The sequence below is a fragment of the Chaetura pelagica genome, unplaced genomic scaffold (genome assembly GCF_000747805.2).
Source record: "Chaetura pelagica isolate M959 unplaced genomic scaffold, ChaPel_1.0 scaffold405, whole genome shotgun sequence".
Taxonomy (NCBI): domain Eukaryota; kingdom Metazoa; phylum Chordata; class Aves; order Apodiformes; family Apodidae; genus Chaetura; species Chaetura pelagica.
Genome location: NW_009953489.1, coordinates 5,396,563 through 5,404,805, shown reverse-complemented (window position 1 = coordinate 5,404,805; position 8,243 = coordinate 5,396,563). Strand labels below are relative to the sequence as shown.

At 60.5% G+C, this 8,243-nt stretch overlaps 1 protein-coding gene across 1 annotated transcript in view; it reads left to right on the top strand.

Annotated features, from left to right (window-relative positions):
* Positions 1 to 8,243, top strand: part of LAMC3 (laminin, gamma 3) — a 21,639-nt gene that overhangs the window by 7,846 nt on the left and 5,550 nt on the right. The window contains exons 5-19 of the mRNA XM_009998985.1: positions 3 to 85; positions 160 to 258; positions 600 to 736; positions 2,198 to 2,314; positions 2,453 to 2,651; positions 2,850 to 2,962; positions 3,206 to 3,424; positions 5,318 to 5,506; positions 5,589 to 5,834; positions 6,159 to 6,310; positions 6,430 to 6,574; positions 6,655 to 6,833; positions 6,925 to 7,063; positions 7,509 to 7,714; positions 8,008 to 8,084. Coding sequence (XP_009997287.1) covers positions 3 to 85; positions 160 to 258; positions 600 to 736; positions 2,198 to 2,314; positions 2,453 to 2,651; positions 2,850 to 2,962; positions 3,206 to 3,424; positions 5,318 to 5,506; positions 5,589 to 5,834; positions 6,159 to 6,310; positions 6,430 to 6,574; positions 6,655 to 6,833; positions 6,925 to 7,063; positions 7,509 to 7,714; positions 8,008 to 8,084 — 2,300 coding nt within the window. The remainder of the gene's footprint in view (positions 1 to 2; positions 86 to 159; positions 259 to 599; positions 737 to 2,197; positions 2,315 to 2,452; positions 2,652 to 2,849; positions 2,963 to 3,205; positions 3,425 to 5,317; positions 5,507 to 5,588; positions 5,835 to 6,158; positions 6,311 to 6,429; positions 6,575 to 6,654; positions 6,834 to 6,924; positions 7,064 to 7,508; positions 7,715 to 8,007; positions 8,085 to 8,243) is intronic.

Genomic DNA, 8,243 nt, shown 5'->3' with positions numbered 1-8,243 from the left:
CCTGCCTCTGCAAGGCCAACGTGACGGGCTGGAAGTGTGAGCGCTGCAAGGAAGGCTTCCACAGCCTCAGCGAGGGGGGCTGCAGGTGAGGAGGAGCCCAGGCAGGAGCAGTGGGATGGGACCAGGGCTCATCTCATCCCCTCATCTCACCCCATCCAGACCCTGCACCTGTGACCCCGCGGGCAGTGTGGGCACCTGTGACCCCAACACGGGGCATTGCACCTGCAAGGAGAGGGTGGAGGGGCACCTGTGCAACAGGTAAGCACCAGGGGATGGGGCTGGAACATCCCAACCCTTTCCAAGCTGGTGTCAATGCCAGGGCTTGGTGACCAGTGCAAGGCAGGCATCTTCCCTCCTGTGGGGCATTGCTGCTTCCCCAGCCCCTACACACCACCCATCACAGGGGCTCTGCAATTCCCGGGGGATTGCTGCCTGCAGAGGCCCTGGCTGGCTGGTGAGGCCATGGGGCTGCATCCCTCTGGACTACTTAGACTGGGCTCCCTCAGAACTGCCACCAGCATCCCCCTGGGATGCTGCTGTGGCCCCCAATGGCTCTGCCAGCCCCATGCCATGTACCCCTGTTTCCTCCCCATGCCCAGGTGCCAGCCAGGTTGGTTTAACCTGCAGCCTCACAACCCTGCTGGCTGCACCAGCTGCTTCTGCTATGGCCACTCCACTGCCTGCACGGCTGCAGGTGGCTACGAGGTGACACACATCAGCTCTGACTTCAGCCAAGGTACCAACCTCCTAGGTCTGGGTGAAATGGAGGGCACAGCTGTGCCAACTCCAGCCACAAAAATCCAGCAGTTTGGGAAATCTGGGGCTGAGCATCCCCTTTTGGGGCTGACTGGTGGTGATGGCTGAGGGTGATTTCTCTGGCTTGCTCCTGTTTTGCTGTTAAACTTCTGCTTTTGCCCCCAGCTCTGTGGGGACGAGGTGCCTCCATACCAACCTGCTTCTGGGGCTGTGCATGGCTCAGGGGGGGCTGCAGGGCCAGGCACAGCCATCTCACCACACCAGGGACTGCAGAAGCACTAACAGTCCGCTCAGAAAGATAAAACCAAAAAGAACAGAGCCTGGTGCGAACTTTCCCCCTTACTCCCTCCTCTCCCTTTCCTCGGCTGGGATTAGACAGGGCAGACAGGGCCCGGGGGAGCGGGTTGGGGTGCTCCAGCTCAGCTACAGTCAGGGCTGTGCGTGGCAGGGCTGGATGTGTGCGGGATGCTCGGGGAAACCCTGCCATCTGCCGCACAGCCCGACGCGTGCAGCCCCGGCTGCGGGCTCCCACCGTGGTCCCTGCCCACCAGGACCCCCCCTTTCCGTGTCCCACCGAGGTACAAGCACCCATGGCGGGCAGCCCGGCTCCCTGCCTTGCTTCTACCCCGGCGGGGGGCACACGCCAGCGAGCAGATGGATGCTGATGTGCCTGCCGGTTTATCCTGATTGCCTTTGAACCGCGCTGCAAAGCCCCTGTGCCGCTCTGTTTGTCTTCCGTGGCCTTGAAACGGAGCCAGGCTTTAAAGGGAGTCTTTTCCACCCTTCACGCAGCCAGTTTGGGGCTGATCCTTTAGGGAGAGGTTTGGCAGAGCCCTGGGCTGTGTTGCAAAAGGCTCAGCACAGCCACACACCTCCCTACAGCCCTGCTCCCCAAAACCTCTGATCCACAGCCGAGCTGGATCAACTTGGGCATTTCCTGTGCTGGGTGAAAGGGTCCCAGTTTGGGATCATTTGATAACCGAGCTGGGGAGGGATTTCCAAGTATTCATCCTGCAGGTGCCTGGGGCTGCAGGAAATAACTGGCCCTGGGGATGGGGGCAGGGGGAGGCAGTCGAGCTTCTTTCCAAAAGAAATCAATTTAATGCAATTACACCCTGTCACTCCCTGGGCTTCCTGTGTTCTCCAGCCCATGGTAATGTTGGAACCACAGCATATACAGGGGGGCAAAAGTTTAAAGATAATAATTTCCTCCATATCTAAGACAGTAAACAGATGGGGGAGCAGGCAGGGCCTCTCTCCAGCAATGAGAACACAGAGCTGGAGCAGAGCAGGGTGTTACAAAGCACCAGCCCCCTTAAGAAGACCCTGGAGAGTCTGAGGAAGAGGGACAGACCCCCCAAAAGCAGCACCCTGGTGGTGCAAGCTCGTGGGGACTCGTTGCTCCCTTCTCCTGCGCGCTGCCACCGTGTGCTGTCCGCAGGGCTGGAGGGCTGGGCTGCAGCAGCGCCGGGCACCGGGGACCTGCCCCTGCGCTGGGCTGCCGGGGAGATCATCACCGAGAGGCACGGGGAGGAGCCGGTGGATTTTATCGCACCAGGTATTGTGTGTGCCAGGTTCCTGGGGTCCTGGCTCTGTGGCCACCCTCTAGGAGGGTGACCGTGGATGCTTGGTGGGAATAGGACCATGCAGAGGCACATCTGTGTCCTACAGATTCAGCTTCTCTTTCCGCTCACAGAGAAGTTCCTGCAGGACCAGCGTCTCAGTTATGGGCAGCTCCTGTCTGTGCTGCTGGGAGTGGAAGGGAACGGGATGGGGAAGGAGACTGGGATGCCCCTGCTCCGTGTGCAGCTGGTGCTGGAGGGTGAGGGGATGGAGATCACCATGTCCAGCAGTGAGAGCCAACTCCAGCATGGAAAGCAGGCTGTCACATTCAGGTACCCATTGTGGCATTTTGGGGAGCCTTGGCTGGGTTTGAGACACGGTGTGTCTGACCTTCCCTGAGCCGCCAGAGTTCAGCCCTGCTCCCTTCAGGGATTTAACTGTGCTCCCAACACTGCACCCAGCCAAGCTGTCCTGTGGTGGGTGACTGTTAGGCTGGCCCTGTCCTACATCCCCTGCTCCTTCTCCAACAGGCTGCACGAGGCAGAGGAGGGTGTTGAGCCTTTGTTGTCAGCCTTCAGCTTCCAGCGCCTGCTCTCCAACCTGACTGCCCTTCACCTCCGTGTGAGCCACGGCCCTGTGCCAGGTGGGTGCCTCATGCAATGTCCCCATGGGGACCAAGCTGGGTTGGGGACATCAGGGCAGCATCAGGCTCTCAGGGATAAGAGGGCTTCCTGGGGCAGGGGCTGGCTTCTCTCTGTAAACAACCCTGGGCTCTTTAGGAGGTATTTTCTGCAGGGGTCTCCTGTGCCTATTTGGAGCATTTCCAGGCAAGATGGAGAGAGCAGGGCAATGCACCATCCCACCCTCACACTGCTCTCTTTTGCAGGCAGGCTGTCCCTGAGCCAGGTCCAGCTCACGTCGGCTCACCCTGGGCTGGGCTTGCAGGCAGGCTGGGTGGAGGAGTGCACGTGTCCCCCGGGCTACGCTGGGCAGTTCTGCCAGTCCTGTGCACCTGGCTTCAAGAGGGAGATCCCCTTCGGCAACCCCTTCAGCAGCTGTGTACCCTGCACCTGCAACCAGCACGGGGACTGTCACCCCCTCACAGGTGTGTACCCCCCAGGCCTGTTACTGACCCTGTCACGGCGTGCACGGGTGACAAATCTCTTTGTTTCTGCTTGTTTCTGAGGGATGAAGGAAACCATCCATGAGGTTGTGGTACCCAGAACTTGGAAGCTGGATTGCTTGGCTGGTCATAGGGACTGGGCTCATAACTGCAGACACAGAGATTATTAGTGAACTGCAAGAACTGTGGTAATTTATAATATGAGGGGCATCCTTCATAGTACTTTATGACCTTAAAGGAGGAGAAAGGCAGGGTGCTGGTCCTCAGAGGAGTAGGGAGGCAGGAGAGAGGCAGAGGGTTTTGCCACAATGGGTCTTAGAGGCTGCAACCCTGCCAGAGTTTTGGGGGAGGGCTGGGCACAGCCCTGGTGCCTGCAAACTGGGGTGAACCTGAGCAGAGAAACAGGTAAAACAGCAGGAAAATACAGCAGTGCTCAGGTGGTGAGAAGGCACCAGAGGACCCAGCTCTCATGCTGCCAGCCCAAGGCCTGCTCTGCCTCCAAGTCCAGCTCAGAGGTGCATGACTGCAGCAGGGACTGTGACTTGAAGGGAAGAAAAAGCAAGCCCCAAGTTTTCAGGGCAATGTGGCTGTGTCTGGGGTGGTTCACAGGGCGGAGTCTCTCCCCTCTCCTGCCAGGCAAAGTGTCTAGATGGTTTTTGCAGGGGATGGGGGGCAGGACTGCAAATCCAACCCCTGCCCAGCAGCTTGAGGCAGCTGTATGAATCCAGCAGCAGCCTGGCTGTCGGCCCAGGGAAGGGCAGGGCAGAGCAAAGCCATGTGGGGCTGCTGAGCTGCTGCCTCGCCCCCCCACCCTGCCCTGCAGAAAGCAGCAGTTCTGGTGGGTGCTGAGAAGAGCTTGGAAATGAGTTGGTGCTGTGGGTACCCAGACGGAGCCCCTGGGGCTCCTTGCTGCTGGCTTCCCTCAGCGAGGAGTGACAGCCGTGTGTGGCAGGGATGGAAAGGGCTGCAAGTGGCATTTTGCTCAGCAAGTGCCCCTGCCCTGCCGGCGGGAACACGGCAGGGGGAACTGCAGCCCCTGCAGACTCACCCTCAGCTCAGGGAGCTGGGGCTGGGGCCACAGACCACACAATCCCCAGGGATGGGGCCAAGCTTTTGATCTACCAGTCCAAGCCAGCCCACATGTTTCCTTTCATTTATTTTTCCACTCCTTCACGCTACCCACTTTTCCTTTCTTTTCCATCATCCGGCTTTGCCTGGATGTGGGGAAAATGGAAAAATACCCGTTCCCTCCTGTGCAACCTGCCTGGAATGACCCAACCCCACTAATCAAGGGGCAAAAAACCTCCTCCTCCTGGCTCCTGCTTTCCATCCAGTCAAGCAGAGCATCTGCCTGGAGGTGGGGGGGGGGCTCCCTGAGCATCCTTCCTCCTCCTCCTCCTCCCAGCTGATTTTGGAAGACCGTGACTCACCGGCTGGGCTCGCCAGGAGACGCTGTCTCCCCGCTGGGTGCCGGGTGGCTGCTTGTTTTCCATGACGAGCTGGAAACGAGGGGCCTCGTGGCTGGGATATGTGTTGTCCATTATCGCAGGCGCCAACAAAGTCGGTGCACGTCGGCGGTGCTGCCTGCCCGTGCCAGCGCTGCCTTGTCCCTGCGCCACTGGGGAGCACGGGACTGGTGCTGGGACCCCAACACCCTCTCCCAATCCTTCTCCCTTAAGCAAGGATGAAGAAGGGAGGGAAAATGTTCTGAGTCCTGGTTGGGGATGTGCAATCCCAGCCTGACCCTTGGCAGAGTTGTGCATCTCTCTCAGCACCCGCGGTGTTCCACACTTGGCTCCTCATCCCTCCTGCAGCTCCTGCTGGTACTCGGGGCTGGGTTTTTGCAGACCCTCAGCTCCACTCTCCTCCTTGCAGGGCACTGCCAGTGCTTGCACAACACAGAAGGTCCCTCCTGCGAGCGCTGCAGCCCCGGGTTTTATGGCAACCCCTTCACAGGACATTTTGATGACTGCAAGCCATGTCCCTGTCCCGGCCACTCGCCCTGCACCGAGATGCCCGGCAGTGGGGAGGTGGTCTGCACCCATTGCCCCCCAGGGCAGAGAGGTGAGGCTGAGTGTGGGTGGGCGAGGGGGCTGTGGGCAGTGCCAGCACAGCCAGACCCTTCCCGCTTCCTCATCTTACCCAGGAAAACGCTGCGAGCTGTGTGACGATGGGTTTTTCGGGGACCCCCTGGGGCAGAGGGGTCCCGTGCGTCCCTGCGTGCCCTGCCAGTGTCACGGGAACGTGGATCCCAACGCCGTGGGGAACTGTGACCCCGTGTCCGGCCGCTGCCTGCGCTGCCTTTACAACACCACAGGAGAGCACTGCGAGAGGTGTCAGCCGGGCTTCTATGGGGATGCCATGGCTCATGACCTTGCTGGGAAGTGTGCAGGTACCTACAAACCCCACGGACTGACCCTGCTCCTCCAGGTCCCACGGTGGCCAAAGCAGTGGAGGAAGAGGATGGCAAGGGGATGCCCAGTGTGTTCAGAGGCTGAGGGATGATTTGGGTTGCCCCCAAATGCTCATAAATGGCCTTTGGTCCCTTCCTTCACTGCCACCCTTCCCTGGAGATACCTTGGTCTGCAGGAACTCAGTCTCTCCAAGCCCGGTTTGATGGGGGGACGTGGCCCTCCACGCTGTGGAGGTGCCCCATTCCCACTGTCCCATCTGCCAGCCCCACGTTGGGATGCAAGCAGCATTTTGTCTCCTGTAGCTTGTGATTGCAACCCCGACGGCTCAGCCCCAGGGCTGGATGGCTGTGATCCCAGCACAGGCCAGTGTCACTGCCTCCCACACCTGAGGGGCAGAGCCTGTGGGCTCTGCCAGCCTGGCTACTACAACCTGCAACCTGCCGTGGGGTGCAAGAGGGAAGTGGGGGCAGAGAGAGGGGCTGGGAGGGGACAGCAGTCGCTCTGTGCCCCTGGCTCTGGTCTCTCTGCTCTTTGCACACATGGCTCACTCACCACGCTCCACCCCTTGGTCACAGCTGCCAGTGCCACCCCACGGGGTCACGGGAGAGTGTGTGTGATGCAGTGACAGGGCAGTGCTCCTGCCAGCCAGGTGTCACGGGGAAGCAATGCGACCGGTGCCAACACGGCTTCTTCGGCTTCTCTGCCCGGGGCTGCCGAGGTAACAGGGAGGGGACAGCACCTTGGTCCCAAAACCAGGACTGGCATCTGCCACCTGACAACTTTCTGCCTCCCTTGTAGCCTGCAACTGCTCCCCGCTCGGCTCCCTCACCCCGCAGTGCCATGAGAACAGCACCTGCCTCTGCCACCCCGGCTTCATGGGCTACAAGTGTGACCGGTGCCAGGCCAACTTCTTCCTGGACCCCCCGAGCTCCCGCTGCCAGCAGTGTCCTGCCTGCTATGGGCTGGTGAAGGATGAGGTACAGCCCATGCCCTCCAAGGTGGGTGCAGCACCCCGGCCTCTGTGCTGCCTCACTGTCCCCCTTGTGTCCCCCCACATCTCGCCTGCAGGCTGAGCGGCTGAAGACCAGGCTGCAGGAGATGGAGGAATGGCTGCAGAAACCAGGCTGTGATGCCCACCTGGGCCAGTCCACTATGCTGGGAGATGCACCCCGGGGAGATGGGCTGCCCAGCCCTCACCTCTTGCAAGGTACTGGGGACAGCCCTTCTCTCTACCATGTGGGGAGCCCCATGTCACCCCCATGGAGACCTTCTGCTCCCACAGCGTGCTGTGACGTGTCGGGTGGGTGCAAGGAGGTCTCAGGTCAGTGCTGGGCTCAGCACAGGTGATGGGGTGACTGGGAGGGGCAGGACAGCTGGGGGGGCCCATGCCTTTTTGTGTAGAATGGGGCACCATGGGAATGCTTGTGCCCATGAGGTTTTGAAGCGGGTGGTGGGCATTACCAGGGGCTGAGCATATGGGGAGCTCTTTGGGTGCTGCATCCCTGGGTCCCTCCTGAGCACTGAGGAGGGGCTGCCTTCCTCTTTCATTAGTAGGTAGGGGCTCAGTGTTTGGGCAAGGGGCAGCCCCACAGGCAAGCAGGGAGCCCTGAGCACCTCTGTGAGCAACAAGCAGCTGCTTGTGCTGCCTGCAGGTGCCCGGGCTGCCCTCTTGGTGCAGGTGGGGCAGCTGGCAGGGGCACTGGCCACTGCCCAGGGCCATCTCAGCAATGCCAGCTGGGCCACCGGCTGCTCCAGTCATGGGCCCCCCAAGACCTGTGTCCTGCTGTCGGAGATCAGGGCCGTGCTGCAGTCGACACAGCAGGAGATTCTGGATGCTGCAGACACCCTGACTACCATGGTGAGGGCTTCCACCAGCCCCAGGCTCCTGGTGGGGGCTGGTGGCCATGTTGGCCGGACAGTGGAATGTCCAGGACTGGTGGGGTGGGATGTGACCAGCACTGTGTGTGAGTGGGAAAGCCATGTGGGTATAGCCCTCCTTGCCACTGGGTAAAGAGGATCTATTTCCTTTGCTTGCTCCTGTTTCCCAACCTCCTCCAGCCCCTGGGGAGGTTCTCATTGATAACTGGGCTGTTGGGATCTGGGGGTTCTTGTTCCCCACCGGAATCTCATTGGTGCTGTTTGTGTTTCAAGGAGATTCCCCAGGAAATCCCTCAGCAACCCACGAACTGGAGCCGTCGGGCGCTGGAGGCACGGGTGCTGGCTGAGAGGTGTGAATTCCAGTCTGATCCCAGCATGCTCAGGCAGAGGAGTCTGCCTGCCCAGCTGGGGGTACAGGATGGCTGCTCCTGGCCCAGGAGGCTGGTCTTAACACCACCTCTCTGAGCGTCCTTGTCCCTGCAGCCACACAGATGCTGCAGCGCGGCTGG